The following is a 20720-nucleotide window of genomic DNA, read 5'->3' as shown; positions in this document are numbered from 1 at the left end:
ATCCTTGTTTGAGGGCTTAGCCTAATGTAAATAATATCAAGCTGCCATGTCTAACAGACATCCTCAATTAGCCAAATTACATAGTCAGAAAAAGAAGAGTAGAAGCAAATTTTTACTAAGTTGTAATTTGGCCCTAAACATGAAAGCCTCAGATGCTCTTTCTCGACTGCCTTGGCCTTTGAAATAGTCAGATTCACCACATCAAGAGCCTTACAATAGTAGGGAGGCACCAGGATGCTGCTTGTGTTTGTCGCATTTATTTTTGATTGTTTATTTATTTGATCTTAAAAGTTCTTTGGGGGAATCTCTTATCGGCTCTAAAATGTGGTTGCACTAGTAAATAAGAAGCAGTGACATTAAAAGCAATTGACATTAAAATGTTGTGACATTAAAATTAATCATATTTGATGGATGTTAGAGACTGAATTCACGAGGCTCCCGGGTTGATGTTTTAGCAAGTTTTGACATTCATTTTCCCCCTCGGTTCCTGCCGCAGTTGCGTAACTGCCCTCCCCACCCGCTGGTCCCAAAACCTTGTACGGGGAAGGGATGCTGGTTTGGAAAGGAGAGTCTATTTTTGTGGAATTTGGTGCTTAGCAGTTTGGGGTAAGATGGCTGTTCTAGTCTCCATCCGGTGAATGAGTGTCATTCTCAAAATCATCACAGCACTGGTGACGTTGGTTTCTTAATCAGCAACATGAGGCTGAAGATGAAGGGGACCACTGGGATGTTTGCAGGAGAGCTGCAGATAGAGTTGCTCTGGAGCGTTTGCTCCCTGTGCTAGGGCAGTTCCAGGCAGAAGTCTTGCAAGAAAACCTGGCTTTTGTGAGGCAGATAGGGATTGGTTTTGTTGCCATTTTTAGTAATAATGGAAAAATACTTAGGTTTTGTAACAATTGCTGGAGGTTCAGAAGGAAACACTGTCAGTTGCCAGTTCTGCTCATGTGGTACCAGCACGAAGTGAAAAAGAAACTGACAGTGTTTTTCTTCAGGACCTGGAATTTCTCAAAGAGCTGGAGGGGGTGCGGTATGACCTGACACCTGTATCTTATGGCCAAGTTCTTCAGCAGCAGCCAGGAATATGATGAGTGTTAGTACTGGCTGATGGCTGGTCGCTATTCCTGTGCGTACTTTGTGAAGCAAGAGTCAGGTGAAACCAGAGCAGCCTGCTCCTCTCCCTTTGGGTAGCTGAAGCTTACCTAGAGATGTTCCCTCCGAGCAGGGAGCGAGAGAGATACGCACTGTTTCTTGTTTCCAGTATAACACTTTCCAACATCCTTTTTTAGCAATGTGAAGCTGGAGGGGCCTCAAAACGAACCAATGTATTGGGCAAGAAGCCAGCTACCTCCTTGCAGCTTGAGCTCTGCGCTGGCTTCACTTTCTGTCCTATTTGGAAAGTAGAAGCAATGAGCTAACATGAGCTGTGGATTATTTTTTTTTTTTTTCCCTTTCCCACTGTGGTCTGTATAGGGTGCCAGTCTTTGAAAGTCGGCACCGTGGGCATATAGGTTTTTTTTCCATGGCCTCTTCTTGGCACTGAGTGGTAACTTGCAGGAGATTCAACATAACTTTCATAAGAAGTAAAAAGACTGCCATAAGTTAATTTAGCTTGGTGGTTAGGAGAGGTGCTGAGAATTGTGCTTTCTGCAGGCGGTTTGATTTGGATTGACCTTGTGAATTGTAGATCTTATTCCCAACTCTGCCACTGATTCCTTCTGACCTTGGTCAGTGTGTCCTTAGTTATCCATGGGCAAACTGAGCTTTCAGTATCTGCTTTTTTCCTTTGCAAACTGAAAACAGTGATACTTAGGGGGTTTGCTAAGGGGCTGTGAGAAGAACATTGTGGTCTTGGCATGGGGAGGGTCAGTGAGAGGGTTGCGATTTTGTCTTTTTTATCATACAATGTGCATGGGTCACACTGTGGAGTACCAGTAGGGGAAGGTAATGTTATGGATGTTTTTGCTTACATGATATGAAACTGGTTAATTGACTGCTACTGGATGAAGTCCATAAGGTTTAAAAAATGTAAATAATTAACACTTTATCGAATATACTATATTTCCTTTTCTTTGCGCTTTTCTGTTTCTCTTTGGTGATATGCAAGTCCCAGAGGAGTAACAGGTAAGCTTGAGTATCCAAAATTTCTGGATGTGCAAGGTAACACAAGTACCTTGTGTACAAACAAGTTACAGTTGAGATTTTTTTTTTTCCATGGCTGGTTTGCAGAGGTGTTAAAGACGTGCAGCTGTGCGTGCCCTCAGTGAAGGGTATGAGGGTGAACAGCAGCTTGGGGAGGTAGAGAAAGACCAGAGTGATCAGGGTGATCAGGTTAGACGGTGTTTTTTAGCTAGTCTTCCTTCTGACTGAAAATGCCGCCTTAAAGTGGGGGAAGAAGCTGTGTCAGCCCCTACTAAAGAAAACGGGTTTTCCTAGAGAAGCCAAACCAGCAAAAACCCATGAGTACTGCAGAAACTAGCCAAATATTTTGGTGGATTTTTTGTGGCAATTCTGGCTCAAGAACATTGGGAATTTTTTATGACAAAATTAACCCACTGGAATACTGAATTGCAATAATATAAAAATTTCAGCTTGTGGGAAAACACTTTTGCGGCTCTTGCAGAGAGGGTACCTCCCTGCAGACCTGGGTTTATACGCATTCCCAGGATCACCAATAGGGCATGAAGATGAAGGAAGCAAACTGGAGTGTTTGAGCTCCCCAGTTATTGCTTTGATTCCCCAAATCAGAGCATTGCTGGATAACATGAAGTGCTGTGCAAATACTAAGGTTTTGCCTAGGCACGTTTTTTGCTTTGCTGCTTTGTGCTGCTTTCTGTGGTCACTGAATGATGTAGTTATTTTTCTGGCACTTTGAAATACAAAATTCAGTGTGCCTAATTAAATATTGGGGAAAACCTGGTGTTAAATAGTTAAATAGTGTATTTACTTGCAAGTTCAGGCAATCAAGAAATAATATCAAATGATGGATCTGATCAGTTACAACAGCTTGTTTTCCATCATGTGGAGAGAAAAATAAAAAAAAGCTGGTACTGGAGCGAAACTGGAGACAGCTGTGACCTGCTCACAGATACTGTCAGCAGTAAAAGAGGTTGAATTCACCAAATAAATTATGTGCTCAGTTATCCCCACAGACCACACACGCTAGGATAGCTGGGGTACGCTGTAAACGTGGCTGACAGATGGTTGCCAGACATTACAATGGACTTAATCATCCAAGACCCCACCACCCCAATCGAGCAGCTGTGTACACAGTTTGTGTCATGGTGGCTGAAACCAAGCTATGGCACTTAGAAACTTCCCTGGAGCCAAGGCAGTGGGACAGAAGTATTGTATGCTTTTTTTTTCTGGGCAATCTAGAAGCTGCAGTGAAGCAGGAAGGTGTAAGGCTTATGGAACAGGCCTCGAGTCTCATGGGTCTCTCCTTGACCTGTGGTAGGACTTCGAGCTTGTCATAGAACAGTATAAATTGGAAGGGATTTCTGCAGGTCTCTGGTTCAAAGCAGGGTCAGCTTACCTCAGCCTCCTCGGGATTTCAACCAGTCCAGTTTAACAGCTGGAAGGATGCAGATGCCACAATCTGTGAGCCCCTGTTCTGGTGGTTGACTCTTCCCATAGTGAAATGTTTTCCTAACACCTAACCAGAATCCTCCTTTTTAGAACTTGTCTATTGTCTCTCATTTGCTTGTTGTGCACCTCTGAGAAGTCTGGCTCTGATTTCCTCTATCATTTTGCTGTTCCCTCTGTAAGCTTTACATATGCATCCCTGAGGCATGCAGGTTTTCTTACATAAATTGAAAAGGACAGAAGTGAGGTGTAGAAAAGCTGCAGCTTGTCCAGAAAACCTTACTTCTGCATCAGGGCTTGAGGTCCTTTTCTAGCTTGAGCTTTCCTGCCAGGAAGTTTGGATGAATTTCCTAAGAACTCCCCACTGTCAAGTCTTCCCAAAATCATTCGGTAGAAATTTTTCCTCCATCACTTCATGTCAGACTGTACAGACCTGCAGTGCTCTCTCTTTCCATGGAATGCCTGTATCCTTCACTAGCTCTGGAGTCCTTGTATCCTGTAGCTTATGTCCTTTCCCCTTGGCAGATAAAATACCGGGGGTTCCGCAGGACAAGGTGAATGCGAGCCAGCAATGTGCCCTTGTAGCAAAGAAGGCCAACAGCATCCTGGGCTTCGTTAGGAAAAGTGTCGGCAGCAGGTCAAAGGAGGTGATCCTTCACCTCAACCCAGCACTGGTGAGATCCTATGTGAAGTACTGTGCCCAGCTTTAGGATCCCCAGTGTGAGACAGATACACTGGAGTGAGCCCAGCTAAGGGCCACAAATATGATGAAGGGACTGAGTGCCTGCTTGGAGCGGGACATTGGACTAAGTTATCTCATGAGGTCCCTTCTGATCTCTGCTATCCTGTGGTTCTAAAGCCGTTCTGATACAATGGAGATATCAGGAGTTTATGGTAGGAGCTACAGATACTGTTATTCTCAACAGCAGCTTTAAAAGTGGCTCTGAAAGGTGATGCACATTTGATCACAACAAAATCCAAAACAGTTGTTCAAAAGATAGGAAAAACATAGTAAAGTCTTTTTTTTCTTCTCAGACTAGGCTTTTCTTCAACACTTCACAGGGTTTCTTTAACATCTCCTGTTTGATGAGTCAAGGCTGTCGATAGAAGCACTTCTTGATGTTGAGGAAATCAGTTGGTCAAGTTGTAGTAGGAAGCTCTCTGAAAAAGAACATGGGAAGAGTTCAGTGATGCTTTGAAGTTGGTCAGACCTCTTAGATAAATTGAAAAGGAGGGTGGAAATTCAGAGTCCCAGCGGTGGAGCTGGTCATGTGTGCTATCCGTTCCTCCTAGGCTTACTTCTGTATACTTCACCTGACCTTTACAGTATGTTTCTTGATAAGATGCCTGACCTTTTCACATCCAGTTAGCAAATTTGTTCAACTGTTGCCTGAATCCCACTTTTACCTCCTCCCCCACCAAACCCCTCTTCCTGTTCAGCATCCTGGAAACATTGTGCTTGCTCACCAGAGCTCAGTGATGTACTGTCGCTCTCAGACAGGGCTTGTTTTTTGGTTGTTGGGGGTTTTTTTGGGTTTGGTTGTTTTTTTTTTTTGCTTTCAGAAGGCCGATACCCAATGCCTGTTTTTACAAAGTGCTCTCCCTTCCCAGTCTGTCTTGGGGCATCCCTCACTTCAGGAAAGAGACATGTGCCAGAGGAGAACTAGATTGCTCTTTTGAGCAAAGGTCACAGGAATATTTGGCAGGCATGATGCTTGCGTGTTCTCATTCAAGGTTTCCCCTAGCAATGGCCCTAGGCTTTTGCAGATTTTGTTGCTTTGCAGAGCCCTTGGTATCTGCAAACATGCAAAATATATGTAACACGCATTTCAGCTGCTGGCATTGGAGCTCTATGCTGAGCAGAGAGGAAAATCTGCTTCCTTACCAGTCTCACGCCTGTTGCAGAGGCAGTTTGATAGGACCATTAGAAACAAAGTAGTTTGGTGTGGGTCAGCTCTAACAGATTCTGAGCTGTTTAACTCTGGAATAGTACCCTTCCCTGTTGTCCCCCCCAACAGTTTGCAGGTTTTATTTAGCTCAAGTAGTACCGAAGCTTTGTTATAGTCTTTCCACCTGCATGTTTGAAAGCCAGTTATAATTGTATTCGGTAGGTCCGTATTTTGAGCATGCTTCTATTTCTGAGGTGAGTGAAATGGATCTACTTTCTGTTTTAGCCCTTATGCTTTTTCCAAGCATCTTACGTAGTGACTTAATTCATGCTTTGAACTTTTAAAGTAAGATTAAGGCTTTGATAAATGTACATTAAGATTAAAAAACCCATGGGTTTACAAGTAAATAAGTAGACAGTTGCAAAGCCAATAAACAGTATGCTTTTCCACGTTTTTAAATGTTCCAAAGCTTTCACAGAGGCAAAAAAAAATATTGAGTTATTCTTTATTTTATGTTATTTCTTAGGGTGCGGCCTTGTTGCTGCACTTAACCAACTTGATTAATGTAACTCTATTGTGTAGTCATGTCCTTTTTAGGACTGTAGGCTGTTCTCAAGTGGAATGGATCCTGAAGTCAGAATTTGGCCCTCAGCTCACACACTGCAATCCTGTGGGTAATGGAATCCACCTCTGACTTTGCTGTTGGCGCACAAGAATGCCTTGGGTTCAGCTGTGCTTCCAACACTCATTGAAAAAAAAAAAAAAAATATGCAGAAATCTATCATACTTGGTATTCTATGTTAAATAACATTTATTTCCTGTGTCTGACTTTTCAGTCCTTAACTTCAGAATCACTTGCAGCAGCTGTGCGGTGTTGCTGTCAGTTAAAATAGCTGTTGTGCTTCGTTTTGGAAAGCTGTCCCTCTGAAGGGAGAAGTTTTCCAAATTATGCTTGTCTCTCCTAAAGTCAATGCGAGTTCTCACGAGTATAGTATTCAGTCTAGTCTTTGGTTTTAAAATGTTATTGGGAAGAAGCTCAGGATCTTTTTGAGCGCAGGGCCTCACCAAATGCTTGCTTCGGTACAATGCGAACTACTGCTCTGTGTGTGGAGACTTAGTGAGTTGTCTGCATGATGCCAGTTTCCTAAAATGCAGTTTGGTGTCTCCTCCAGCATTTACAGTGGGGTTTGCATTCCTTGGTAATCCCCACTTGCTCAATTTGTAGCTCTGATTCAGAAAGTGGAATTTACAGAGCTCTGTCTCTGCTCGTCTGAGACCTTAGCGTACGTGTCCAGATGTCATAATGCCTGGTAACAGTGGAAAAAACAAGGAGGAAAAAAGTATCTGTTCTTAGAGTCTGCTTGCAGCTGGTACGCTGCTGCGCCAAACTGTAGGAAAGACACTGGGAGGGAGTTGGATCTTGGTGATAAGATAACTGAGAACCTGAATCTTCCTTTTTTATTTCCTTCTGGCTCATACTGAAGCCACTGCAAGGTTGGGGATTAAGACAATGAGGTTTCTTCAATTTTCTAACCTCTGATGAGTTCAGTAAATACAAAGTAATTGATCCTAACGGCTACAGTATCGGTGAGAAACAGAGCTGCAGACAGCTGGGTAGACCATATCTGTAACCATAATTCTTTTAGAGTTAAGCTGCTTTTGTTCCTGGTCCTGTGCTCAGACCAGAAGACTTCACCACATATTCATCCCAGAAGTGTTGCAGAGTTTAATGTATTTCTTCCACAAGACTTGTGGGGGTGATGGGGAGGAGCTGCTGCTGCTGTTCATTTTCTGCCCTAGGGTAGGCTGTAGCTGAGGATTTAAGATTGAGTGAATATGAAAAGTGACAGAGTGCTAATACATTAGGCATTCATTTTGTATCATATTAGTAGTGCTTGTAGTGGATAAGTGAGATGTCATACTGTGTTATGTGCAATTATGAGTACGCAACTGAACATCTCATTGAGGTAACATGGATGTGCTGAGCAGGGACTGAAGTCTGTACCTTAAAACTATGTCAAACTTGTTGAAAAACTCTGGGAGAGAAAGATGCAGAAAGGCATGAAGTTTACTTGTGAGCACCTTCTGGGTTTCTTGGTAGCTTTTTTGGCAAGCTTAAAACGAGTTGATTTTCTGTGATGAAAAGCAACAGAAAAGCACCATCAATTCAGTGCTTTCTAGTTAACGTCTTACACTTTGATGCTAAGGTGAGGGGCAGTAAAAGAGGGAATCCTCAGTACAAGAATGGTTTTATTGAGAATCTTTATCAATGTCTCTCAAGTTTCTTCTCTCCCTGATTTTCAGAGTTACCTCAGCTGATGCAACCTACTGTTTGGATTTAGAAATTGGTGAAGAAAGATCTGACGGACAAATACTATTTTGAAAACACTTTTGTTGCTGTCTCTTTTGGTTTGTATTCTGGATTCTGCTTGGTGTCTGCCTTGGGCAGATAACTTCATTTCTGTGTGCCTTCATTTTTATGTTTGCGAACTGACAGCAACAACAGGCTTGCTGGAAGACTGGGGCCTAAGCATACTTTGCAGAAGACACCCTAGAAATTATTACTGAAACAGTCCTTCTTCTCATGCTTCCAAGCCTCACTTGAAACCAGGCAAAAGGAGTGAAATCTCTGATGTTTAGGGGTGGAATGTCTTGTCTCTTGTTTTCCTCAGTACAAAGCTTTTATAGGGTACACAAAGCAGCCCAGCAATGCTTGCAGAGAAAGGGAACACCAGCCAGCCATAGGTGCTTCAGCCCCCGAGGAATCTGATATGTACTGACAAGCTCTCTGCACAGATCTAGTCCACACAGCTTGAAATCACCAGCTGCATTACTGAAAGGCTTAGCTGAGCTGTGTTACTGTAAACAGAAGACACCTGGACCACTTTACTGATAAAATTGCCTGGACTAAAGGCTAAGTAAGGGACTTCACACGTTCATCTGTACAAACACTCTGTGAACCATTAAATAGGAAGATGCAGTTCTGGTGCCTTGTTTTCTAGTCTCGAGGGATGTAAACCCAGAATCTCCTACTTGCACTTAATTTTAAAATGCAATGAGAAAAAGGACAGCCGCAGTACATACATAGCTGCTGGCTGTCTGTGAAGATCCTCAGCTAATGGAAAGCTTCAATGTTTTTCCAATATTCCGAAGTCTCTACAGGCTTTAGATTCAATGATGTTTGTTGGTGCTGAAGGCAAACTTCCTACTGGCTTTTTCAGGGACAGAATTTTACTTCTTGATTCTAGGAATGTATAGGTAAGATTCTTAGGCTGCATGGAGCCGCTGGGTACCGCAGGATCAGGCTTTCACCTGGTTTTAATCTACTAGAGAAACCCTGAGGTTTTCCTGGGGAACATGGCATCCTGGCTGCTGGGGCCATTTGTGAGACCTGGACTCGCACCGGCCAGATCATCTCAGTCATACCTGGGGGGATGTGAAGACCTAGTGTGTTTAGACAGCGCCACTATGCTGGTAACAGCCATCCCCCAGATTGCTTCCCTGGCTCACCCAAGCCTGCCCAGGGCAGGGTTGGTGGCTAAATGCCCGTGTTACCACGGCTGTTATTTCTGTTGGTAGGAGCCTGTATTATAACCAGCCAAATTCTAGCCCCCTCTGCACTCTTGCTCAGTTGTTGCAAACCCCTAAAAATCAGAAGTTTTGCTTTGTGCAGCGTTGCTTTTTCTGTTCTCCTTGGGCCTTCCTAACTCTGCTGCAGTTTCAATTCCAAACGCTTCACGTCACCATTTGGAAACTCAGCCACATGCAGGACTCTTCCCTGTTGCTTTCTGTTTTAACAGTCCTCTCAAACCTCAGCCCCAAGCACATGTGGTTCCAATTACAGAGAACCTCTGCAATGCTATGTGGATATGGATGGGGATAGGCTGACCTCTTTATTTCAACACAGCGAGCCTGTTCCTGTGGGAGCTGACTGTTAGCTCACATTTTTCTTATTTGAGATGCTTTTGCTTCACAACCGAATTCCTGAAATCAAAGGGAGGCAGAGGGGAGCAGGCTGCAGGCAGCATGCACTGGGGGCCAGGTCCTGGTCACTTGGAGCACTTGAGCTCTCGGGAGAAGGTGACCTTTGGCCTTTGTGTCTATGCCAGCCAAGGAATACAGAAAGCAGATGTCCCAGAGCACAGCCTTGGCTGAGCTAATTATCCTTAGGAGACTTCAGCCGCCCCCAGCTTCTCCTCCCTTGTGCAGAGAATGTGAAATAACTGTCTGTAAGAAGACACCATTTTATATTTATTTTGGCCTGAAATGCTGTCAGGGTAACTAACTGTTAGGGCTAGTGTGGGCTGAGGGGGAGCAGGGGTGTCGACCTTGTGGGTTCTCCTTACAGCTCTGGAATAAACCAACATAGCTATCTACTAGCTTGGGTTATCCACAGCAGAAACCGGGGAAAAGAGGTAAAGGGGAGATAAAAGCCTTGATGTACATGTGTCTTGTCATTACTGAACAGTAATAGAGGAGGAAAAAATGTTTCATTTATCAAGAAATCTTGATTTTAAGGCTTACAGTCTCCTAAATGTTCAACTGTAGAACTAGTGTCTGTAGTGTCCTTAGCACTTAACTGATTTGAGCTTCTAAGCATCTCTTAACGTTTTACTCAAGATGTAATTCTTTGGCCATAAAAGTAGTTGTTAGCCTCCTATTTAAGCATGTAAAATTGTTAATTTGTTTATTGCAAAATGCTCAGGCTTTGCTCGTTACCACTGTAATGACACTGGATGGAGTGGGTGGGAGGCTTTTCTTTTTCCATAAAGAAGCTTAGTAAATTATTTCCTACAAGACTCTAGGAAGATCAACCTCAAACAGATGTGAAATGTCTTAAATTCCTGGCATGAAGAAGTGGTTCAAAGTTTCAACATGGCAGGCTGTCCTGAGCTTTTTGGTTTTTAACTCTCAAACGTATTATTCTTGCATATAGCTAACTTAGGTATATGTTTTCAAATATTTTCTTGAGTGGGGTAAATGTTTTTACCCCAAGAAGGAGAGTCAAATGTGCAGGATTTTTTTATCTAGAGGAGCACTATAAGCCTGAATAATTTTGTGCATATTCTTTGGGCTAATTTAAGTACAAGGGTTTTGCATATTTGGATCGTTTAGACTAAAATGGGGTTCAGCCTGCAGTTCTAGCTGAGACCAGCAATAGCATGGGACTAGCGGATGCACCTAGATGTGGGATTTATTTTTTTTTTTCCAACAGCCTACCTGGATTTTGAGAAGAACGTGTGTGTTACTTGGAGGACTACATGACCAAAGCTTCCTTCTGAGAAGGACCCTACTTCCAGATAGTGGAATCACACAGATGTGACAAATACTTTTTAGTATCCCAAGAAGGACTCCAAATCAGACTACAAAATTATTGGTTACACTTGAGAACTTGTCTGCAGGGGACTGTTCTTCTTTTGGAAAGGATGTGATGTGCCTTGACAACAGTGGCTATTCACTGTTCCTGTCACACTTTCACCCAGGCAACATTTTGATATTAATGAACAAAAGCAGATAGAGCACCTATCACAGGTGAAATGGAAATTGTCCAGACAGTGCTATAAACTCTGCGTGTAGAATCCGTTGGAATTCCTGCTTTTGTTGTACCGAAGAAAGCTTTCTTCAGCAGCAGGTTTAAGTCGCTCGCTTCCCGGGTAGCTTCCCCTTTGTGCTAGGACAGGATGTCTTGAGCTGCAGGAAAATTACATGTTGTATTTCAACTCCTCCTTGGACATCAGTGTCTTGGAATAGTCTGTTGCAAATGTAATCTCTGATAAAAAGCCAAAATAAATTATAAAAAGCATAGCTAGAGAATAAACTTCAGAGGTTCCAGGAGCAGCTGAAAATTTTCAAGACCCGTTTTAGGTATTCACATCTTAAATGAACTTTGTGTGGGTATGGTTTGGGCTGAGCCTACAAAGCATTATGGATTTCTTGTACCTCGATTTTCTGAATCTTTTCTAGGCTGTTCCTCCTAATTCCAGCAGTTAAGTGATATAGCACAACCTATTACTTTTTAAAAAGTATAATCTATATTTAGCATTGCTCCCTAATTCAAACCTCCTTCTGAAGCTAATGAAAGATTTAAATCTGGAAGCTCTTCAGCTTTTAGCACATGCATTTGCCTACAAATAAAAATGTCAGCAAAACATTTATTTTCACTTTGATTCTGCTTGTATGTTTATGTATATTTGATGTTGGTGGTATATGTGTGCATTTGTGTATATACATATGCTTGCTATTGGATAGGCACTATCCAATAAACTGAAAATAAACTGAACTTGAGAACAGCAAATATATAAAAGTGTCTGAGATAGTGTTAAGGATTCAGACATGAAAACACAGTTTGGATAGTTGTAGATACACAGTCCCAGTTTGCTCAGCACTTGCTGCGTAGCACAGGAGATGGCTCCTTTCCTCTACACCCATTTCAAAGGGCTGACGTTTCTGAAATTAATGCACATTAAAAATCAGTAGTCCTTTTAAAAATGTTGAAAGGAGTTCTGGGAAATACTTTGACTGGCATCTTTGCATAAGAAAGATGCAGGATATTGTCTACACTTTTTTTTTCTTTCAAGTCTGCTATGCACGCAAGGCAGAACAGCCTGTTATTGAGGGCTAAAAATCCCTTTGTGCCCTTCCCCTAATAAATCTGTGCTCGTGCCGTGTGGGTGCTCTCTGTTTAGGTGCGCTACCTTTGGTCTTGTTTAAAATACCTGTTGCTCTGTATTCCTTGGATATGTAAAACCTCGGTGAGGGATGAAGGATAATAATCTTTCTCCCTTGTCTGCGGGGTGTTGGGTGAGTTATTGTCTTCTGAACAATAGAGCAAACATTTCAACATGACGCTGTTCTCCTTCCCCCCCCCCCCCCCCCCCCCATGCAGATCACTGCCTTGCCTGCGGAGTGGCACCCAGTCTGGCACTGCACCCAGCGCTGCTTTTCAGGCCCACGGCCAATGCTTTCAAAATGCTGCAGTTGCAATAAGCTCAGGGTTCCTGCTCCGCAAGAAAAACAAACCAACCCCCTTTCTAAAGTCATGGGACGGACTGAGTAAGGCCTGAGTAAAGCTGGAAGAAGCAATTTTCCAATTGCTTTTTGCTGCACACGGGATGTGGGTGGGGAAGAGGGTTTTCTGGGGGGGTAAGAACTGTGGAGCCTGCATATATGTGGCATTACTGAGCAAGACTCGGATCTGAGTTCTGGGAAAATAATCTATTGTCTTCACCTATTGTCTACTGCCAGCCCTGGCGGCGTTACTCTGAGCAGGCTCTGCCCTCGTGTGGCTGCCAGGCTCTTCGGGGGAAAGGTGCGGAGCCTGCTGAGCACCCATCCAGCAGAGCAAAAGTGCTTGCCAGGAGCCAGCTGCCTTTGCAGTCCAGCCCGGGTAGGTCCTGGCCAGCACATGGGGGTGTCGGTTGCAGCAAGGGGTGCTCCCCGAGCAGGCACTCACCTTTAGTACTCATTGAAATGGACCTTACACAGAGTGAGGGGGAAAAAAAAATGGTAAAAGTACTATGAGCAAAATCTCATTTCTTTGACCTGTTCTTGCTAGGTCTCATCTACGCAACTAAAAACTTCAGGGGGCATTTATTCTTTATTGCATAATAAAAAACTTAAAAGTAGAGGGAATCTGGATATGTTTTCTGGTTCCCTTTTCTTTCTGACACATATACCGTACATTGCAGCATGTACCTAAAGGAGAACTTCCATTTCGTCACTGCTTGCTGCAGTGAGACCCTACCCAAACTATTGAAAAATCTGAGGTTTCTTCACATTGAGCACTCTCTGGATTTTTTTTGTGGGTAATTTTAATTTCCGTAACTGGCACCCTATGTTGGGTACTTCCATGAACTGTTTTCAGCTTCCTTTTGACTTTGCACAGTTATGGATGACTGGAAAGAAAATGAAGTGAGGCTCTTGTCTAGAACACCTGAAAAACTTAGATTACTTTGTGAGTTTGTGGGCATTATTAAAGAACTAATAAGGACTAAAGGGACAAGTTGTCTTTCTTATAAGACAGACATGTCATGGAAAAGTATGCAACGTATGTGACAATCTCGTCATCAGTTCGATGGTGAATCAGCTTCAAATTAGCTCTGATTGCATGTACCTTTGAAAAAATGAAGGGTGTTTAAGAAATTGGCAGTCACTAGCTCACTGGATGTCTCCCTGATCTTACTCCTGTTTAGATGAGTTTATAAGCACAGGGCTCTTTCTCAAATCCAGAGCATGTTTGCTGAGGGCCACAAGAACCAGACCAAGGTGTGAGCTCTTCTATAAACAGTCTGCTCAAGCCAGAGAGGAATGAAAATGATGCTTGTTATACTCCCTCAAAAAGTGATTTATAATCCATGTCAAAGCTTTTAATGTACAACTACATTTTAAAATGTAGAATACCCTGTGAGGTGTGCACAAAACCGCTGTGCTCTGTTGGCCTAGGACGTTGAAAATGTTGTAAATGTTATGTGAATGCTCACTACTGCAGTGCTCAAATTAAACTTATTGATCAGTCATCTAGCGAGTGTCAGCATGTTAATGAAGGCAGCCCGCAGCAATGTGGGCTGTAGGAGAGAGCAGGCGTTCATCTTAGGCAGAATGTATAATTGTATTTGGCAGATGGAGCTTTGAGACTAGCAAATCCAGTGATAAACTGGATTACTTTTCCCTTTAAAGAAAGCAGCTAATGTGGCTGAAAAGGAGCTTTCACTCTCATCAATTCATGCAGAGATCTGTGTAGGGGAGAGCTTAATCCTTTGCAACACTCCGCCTGTCTTAACATTCTGTTTTATGTATGTGCATGCATACAGTAGGAAAAGATCTTTTATAGACGTGCTTGGCAAGTATTGATTAAATATCAGAAGCTCAGGAGCTGAGGGACGGTCAGGCCAACAACTCAGGCAGATCTGAGAATGGGAGCAGGGACAGAATCAACTGTCCAAAACCAGAGTTAGTCCTGAAGAAACAGAACAAAGCTGAGGAAGCGTCATGTTGGATTTAATTTTTTGTGGTTTTTTTTCACTGAAAGGTAAAGGAAAGGGTAAAGATCCGCTGTTTCAATGCAAATACAGGAACAAATTCAGCTCTATGTAACTAGAGCTTCTTATGCTCTTGCCAGTAATCTTGCTATGTCATCAGAGGACTGTGTGTTCAGTCACACATGTGACTTCCTAGTGCTGCCAACTCTCCCAGTTTTCATCAGTTTCACAATAACTGGTCCAAGAAGTAAGATATTTCATCTCACTTCATTTCACAGGAAAAAAATAATGGTTTTAGGCTTTTTTCTTGTAAGCAAAACTTAAGAACAACCTAACTGTGCTCTGATGATTTATATGCAAAAGGCAGATAGCAATTTTGCCCTAGAAATCCCCATGGAAACTTGGTTGGAAAAATTTTTATTTGGTGTCATAGCATACCTGGGGGGACCTTGACCTAAATACCTGACATTTTCCATACCTCTGATCTTCTGGATCAGTTGGGTTTGAACTTAGCATGGCTGAATCCATGTGTTGCCAAAAGTTGGAGACGGACAAAGCCAAGAATCGATCTCTTATATATTTTTTTCTCCAGTTTTAATGGGGATGCAGTATACAAAAACTCGGAAATAAATTTGAGTTTCGCAGTGACTAATGAAGGCAGTGCTGGTTGAACATCATGGGGTTTTGCAGCACACTGTCTCCTGGTCCAGGTTTAAGGATTTAGTTAACGTGCGTTTTGGATTTTACTGCCTAACATTTGAAAGGCTCTGCTTCCCTCTCGTGGTTCAGTTTAACAATGTCATCTTTTTTTCTTTTTCTTTTTTTTTTTTTTTTTCCCCAAGTCCTAACAGTTTTTTACAATTTATGTGTTTTGAGGTTTCGGTGGGGGGTTTTTTCTGTTGCTATTCAAAGACGCTTCACCAGCCTACTTGTACCATGCCTTTCTTAAGGTTAATTCTCTGGTTCCCGGGCTGGTCTCTTATTTCCAGTGCTGAGATGCACATAACGAACAACATCCAGTTTTAGGGAAGAGACTCCGAGCCTTGTCAGGCTGACACAGGAATCAAACAACGAGCTCTGAGGGGTCTTCTGGGTGGAAATACTGCTTATGAGTTAAGGTAATAAAAGGTGAAGGCAAAACCGAGGAGGTTATCTGAAATGTTGGGTGCATAGAGGATGTGGGTGCGACTTTAGTATTGACAGCTCTGGAGTGTGAAGCCATCTGTTCTTCGTGCTGAAGTATTCGTGTGAAACTAACTGCCTGTGTATGTATAGATGTTCCCTTTCATCAGCTGCAATCTGTCCAGGAAGCCAAACTGTTGGGTTTTCTTTGCTGTGAAGCAAATGAGGAAGAAACCTAAGCTGGGAACACTTGTCAGTGCAGAGATGCGTCCTTAATCCTGCCCCTGACTACCGGCATCTGTCTTTCAGCTTCCTGTTCTGTTTGGCTGTCCAAAGCTCAGACTGAATTTAAGAGAGTGGCTGAAGAAAACGTGACTTTGCCCTGTCACCACCGCCTGGGCCTCCTGGAGCAGGGCAGCCTGGATATTGAGTGGCTGCTGCACATTTCTGAAACGGTGCAAAAAGCGGTAAGTGCAGCCATGGGTAGCGTCTGCTGAGAAAATCTTCTTATTTCTATGTTGACATCAGCAGCAGCCATTGATTTTAAAAAGGCTTCTGTGATGATCTTTGCAACTTATTCTGATGAAGCAGGCAGCGTTTAGAAAGCACAGCTGACTGACTTAGCGAGATTTATAACGTAAGAAAATGATTTGATAGTCACACATGCTGTATTGGAACAGTTTTCTTTAACTAACACTCTTATGTAGTCAGTCACCATCAACGAAACTTCAGTATTGCCCTTCAGGTTTTCAGAAATGATCTTGGCTTTTGTAGGCCCGGTTCTTGAAACCTTGTTTTCAGGAAAAATATAACAGTTTAGTACTTACAAAAATCAGGTCTGCAGTAACTTAAATTAGCTACCCAAAACCAGCCCAAATTTAAGACTGCTTTTGTATATTGTGGCATAAGCTGACATCTATTCTGACACTAGTATAAATGCTCCCATTATAAATCTCTAGCCTAAATACAGCTGATTAATCAGTTTCAGATTGGAAATCCAGGTTTAATCTTCCACCCTGCCACAGGCTTCCTGTGTGACCCCTGGCAAGTCACGTAGTCACGCAGGATCTTCGCCTGCAGTTCCTGGAAATGCTTTGATTTGGGGTTCCATGTGAAAGTAAAATTACAACCGGCTGATCAGCGACTGTCTCCGCTCCTCAGGTGATCACTTACTCTGGAGGCCGTGTTTATGATGACCTGAACGAGGAACAGAAAGGGCGTGTTTCCTTCACATCCAACTTCCTTGCTGGAGATGCATCCTTACAAATCATATCCCTGCAGTCCAGCGATGCGGGGAAGTACATATGTAAAGTTAAAAATGCTGGGCAGTACGAATGGGCTCGCATCACCCTGAAGGTTGTAGGTAAGGACATTTTATTGTTCTTCCAGAGAAAAAAAAAAGTATCACTAGACTCATTTCCTGGAGAGAGATTTATTTCAGCAGGGTATAAATACACAAAGACATCTTATGATCAGGTTTCACTGTTCATCTCCATATCTGCCTTTGCATTTTTTGGCAAAGGACAGGACACAGGAAGAGCCTAAAGTGCTGTTTTGTGGTAAGTGTAGTTACTTGCAAAATCATATGAACTGTTCTTGCCAAATTATCTATAATTTCATCACACAAACTAGACTGATATTCTAGCTTAGCTGGCCATCACCCCATCCAGATCTCCTGCTGAGGGCTCTGGGTTCATGTCCTAAAACCCCAAACTGATCGAAGTTCGGTAGTGGTGACAAAAAAGCTACCAGGGTTAGCATTTCTCTGCCCTGATTTCAGTCTGTCGGTTGGCTTTTTCACGTACTCATGTACTGCCATGGAAGAAGTGCTGTGGCCCGCCAGGTACTGTGGGGAGAAGGAAGAATTGGAGAGGTAGGAGGAGGGGAAGGATGTTCTCTAAATCATACCTAGAAGAGGAACACAGTGATACAGCACCACTGATGCAAGTATCCATGAGGCAAACTGCCCCAGAGTATTCTAATGTGTCATTTCTATGTCTGAGCCAGCCAGCTCCGCTTCTTAGACTATGAAGCTGCACACAGTTGCAGCTAAAGTCCCCTAACAAACATCACTGCTGTAATTCCTTAATGCATTCCAGAGAAGGCAGCTCTTGGAAGCTGAGCAAATAGGCTGCTGCATTTGCATGAACTGTCTTCTGTTCTAGAAAAACCTTCCAAGCCCAAATGCTGGCTAGAAGGGGAGCTGTTGGAAGGAAAGGAACTGTCCCTGCAGTGCCGTTCTGCCTCTGGCACTGCACCCATCTCCTACCGATGGCAGCGCATAAACGAGGAGGACGAGAGAGCTGAACATCTCCCGCCTACGTCAAGAGTCAGTAAGTCAGGTCATTTCCCCTTCGAGCCCTCAAAGCCGGTTAACCGCCCGCCCACGTGTACGTGCACGTGTGCAGTGACGTGCCAGCTTTTCAAGTGGGGATCACTCGGTGGCCGCCATAGCAGTGATACAACGGTTCCTCTCACTAGTGCTGCTGGTCAGTGTGGTGTGCTCCACCCTGAACAAGGAAACGCATGAGGAGTTTGTTTATTGTTTTGCTCAAGGCTGACAAATGGTCTTTTGTGAGGCATCATTGATTGTTCTCGAACGGATTTGATCTGGAAGGTCAATTTGTGCTTCTGTGTCCTATCCACTGATACTGTTTTTTACCCTTTTCTTTAGATTAATCCCAGTGGTGTTTTTCCTGTTTCAGACATTTCTAATCCTGGGCAAGTCCTGCTGAAGAATCTTACGCAGATGAGCACAGGGTTATACCAATGCATTGCCACCAACGAGGCTGGACAAGAAAGTTGTGTTGTCCAGGTGACAGTGCAGCGTAAGTATTGGCACGTAACTCATATTTGCAGCAGCGCATGCGCAACGCTGCTCCACAGCTGTCCCGTCTCAACTGGCAAACTCTGTACCAACCTTTGCCCTTTCACTCTTGAATCACATGGAATAGTTCTTACTTATTGCGCTTTCGGTTTGCACAGCAGCCCTCTGTATAACCTGCAGTGGCAAACACATCATTTGGGCTAAGATGTTTTGGTCTGTTAAAAAATTTGATTTTGAGAAAGGTTAATGAAATATGAGGGGAAAACCAGTGAGTTAGAGATTCCAGAGTCTCCAGCTTTTGGAGTGATTGCATGAGATTAGGCTCAAGTATAAAATCTCCATGTGGACGTTCCATCATTCCAATTCCAAATTATATATTTGTCGCACTTGGGACAGTTAAGCTATCTAAAGGCAGCTGAAAGGCTAACTTTGACATGACATGCAGAATAAAAAGCAGCTTTTGACATAGTTTGGTTTTAATCCCGATTTAATAAATTCTGATCTGAACACCAGAGATTAAAATGAGTATCCTACCTGATTAATCCCATCAAGGGGGTGTGCATGTCCAAATACCTGCGCCCTTTGCATATGCATGCAAGCAAAGGGAGGGGTGTAGCACCAGCATTGATGACAAATCCAATACAGTTCAGGCTTTTATATGCAGCTCTAAGGAGATCAGCAGGAGCTGCAACTGCTGTGATAAGACTGCAAAGAGATAAGTATCTTCTTGGAGATCCCACAGCTTTGGAATTTTTCTGCCCAGCCAGGCCTGAATTAACTTGGAATATGGTCATGTAGCAAAGAAAACCCATTTGCCTCAGGCATCTGAAGTAAAAGCATCCAGGCAGGTTTTATGCCAATTGAACTGAATTGGTTTAAAACCTCACTTTGGTTTGCTAAACCCTCCACAGGGATGAGTCTTAAGGAAACAACTTTCAGCCAAACCCAACCTAATCATTCTTATCAAAAGACGTTGTCACAAAATATCAATTAAGGGCACATATACACTAGGATCTCATTAACTTTGTTAGTTTGGATGAGAAATGCCTTGCATCTGCACAGTATGGTCTTCCTTTCCTCCTTCCTCTCTATCCCCCTCAGGTCACTTTTTTCCCCCAATTGAATAATTCATTCTGCAAGTGGATTATAATCATTTCTGGGTGAGTTGTAGAGGAAAAAAATCCTCATGGGGAAACATTTGTAGTTTAAACACTCTTCTGCCTCTAGGAAACTCTTTGGTGCTTTGTTTTGCATGTGGGTTGTCCTGTCTGTCTCTACTTTCTGTGCTTCAGTGCTCTTAGAGAGGATTTTTGTTCCTCGTTTCAATTCTGACCCATAGCTGAAGGCATAGCACTAGCGATCCCACCCTTCCAGAGGTGAGTACTTTTCTCACTGTTAGCTCAGGTTTAGAAACAAAGCCTGAAGATAAACTGGTTCAACTTCTGCGTGGAGACACTCCCAAATAAGTAGACTAATACATTCTGTTCTGGTTTATCCCCGGTGCTGGAAGTCGTAGTGTGGACTAACATCTGAGCGTATGACCCTAGCGAGAGTTTACAGCCTAATGCATTTGTTTTCTGGATGACAGACGCACAGAACATCGGCATGATCGCTGGAGCGGTGTGTGGTGTGGTAGTGGGACTCTCCCTCCTTCTCCTGGTGGTGAGGCTGACAATAAGGAGGAAAGAAAAGAAGAGATATGAGGAAGAGGAGGCACCAAATGAAATCAGGTGAAGCCTTTTATTTAATCCCCCACCCCCACTTCTTTCAGTTTCATGTCTTTTCACTGTGGTTCTAAGTAACCTAGGTGTAAGTGTCTTAAAAGGTTGTACTAGAAAGCTTTTAAAGTCTCCCTGAAATAAGAGTGACAAATTTCTTGACAGTGTGAAGAAGACTTTCCAGAAAATCAGATAGATGAATGTCTCCGCCCTGACAAATTAGCATAAAGCTTAACAAAATATTTTCTCACATACCTGCAATTTCAACATTCTAAAACATTTGCATAATCCTCTCCAGTACTAAATTCAGCCCACTCGTCAGTCCGCTGTGGTTCTGAGAGGGGTTGGGGTTTTTTTTCTTTTAAATTGCAGTTTCTGTTCAGAATGCTACAAGGCAGACAGGGTCTCAGGGTCTTTCTTGACTGTTCTGAACAGCTGTGCTTCTGGATTTAGCTCAGGGTGAAAAATCCCCCGAGCTGCCGCGTGCAGAGCTGAGAAGCCTCACCCTGAGCGGGCCGTACCGAGGACGCTGACCCAGGTTCTCTGAACTCATCTGTTATGTGTGTGTGAGGTCTGCCACCTAACTCCTCTAAGCAGAGATCTG

At 43.2% G+C, this 20720-nt stretch overlaps 1 protein-coding gene across 1 annotated transcript in view; it reads left to right on the top strand.

The window, feature by feature from the left end:
• Positions 1 to 20720, top strand: part of CLMP (CXADR like membrane protein) — a 45185-nt gene that overhangs the window by 19248 nt on the left and 5217 nt on the right. The window contains exons 2-6 of the mRNA XM_055728621.1: positions 15881 to 16038; positions 16733 to 16934; positions 17737 to 17904; positions 18277 to 18399; positions 19987 to 20128. Of these exons, the coding sequence (XP_055584596.1) occupies positions 15881 to 16038; positions 16733 to 16934; positions 17737 to 17904; positions 18277 to 18399; positions 19987 to 20128 (793 nt within the window). The remainder of the gene's footprint in view (positions 1 to 15880; positions 16039 to 16732; positions 16935 to 17736; positions 17905 to 18276; positions 18400 to 19986; positions 20129 to 20720) is intronic.

This window comes from Falco cherrug, chromosome 17 (genome assembly GCF_023634085.1).
Source record: "Falco cherrug isolate bFalChe1 chromosome 17, bFalChe1.pri, whole genome shotgun sequence".
Lineage (NCBI taxonomy): Eukaryota > Metazoa > Chordata > Aves > Falconiformes > Falconidae > Falco > Falco cherrug.
Note: the sequence above shows the minus strand (reverse complement) of the source record. Positions and strands in the feature narration are given on the sequence as shown.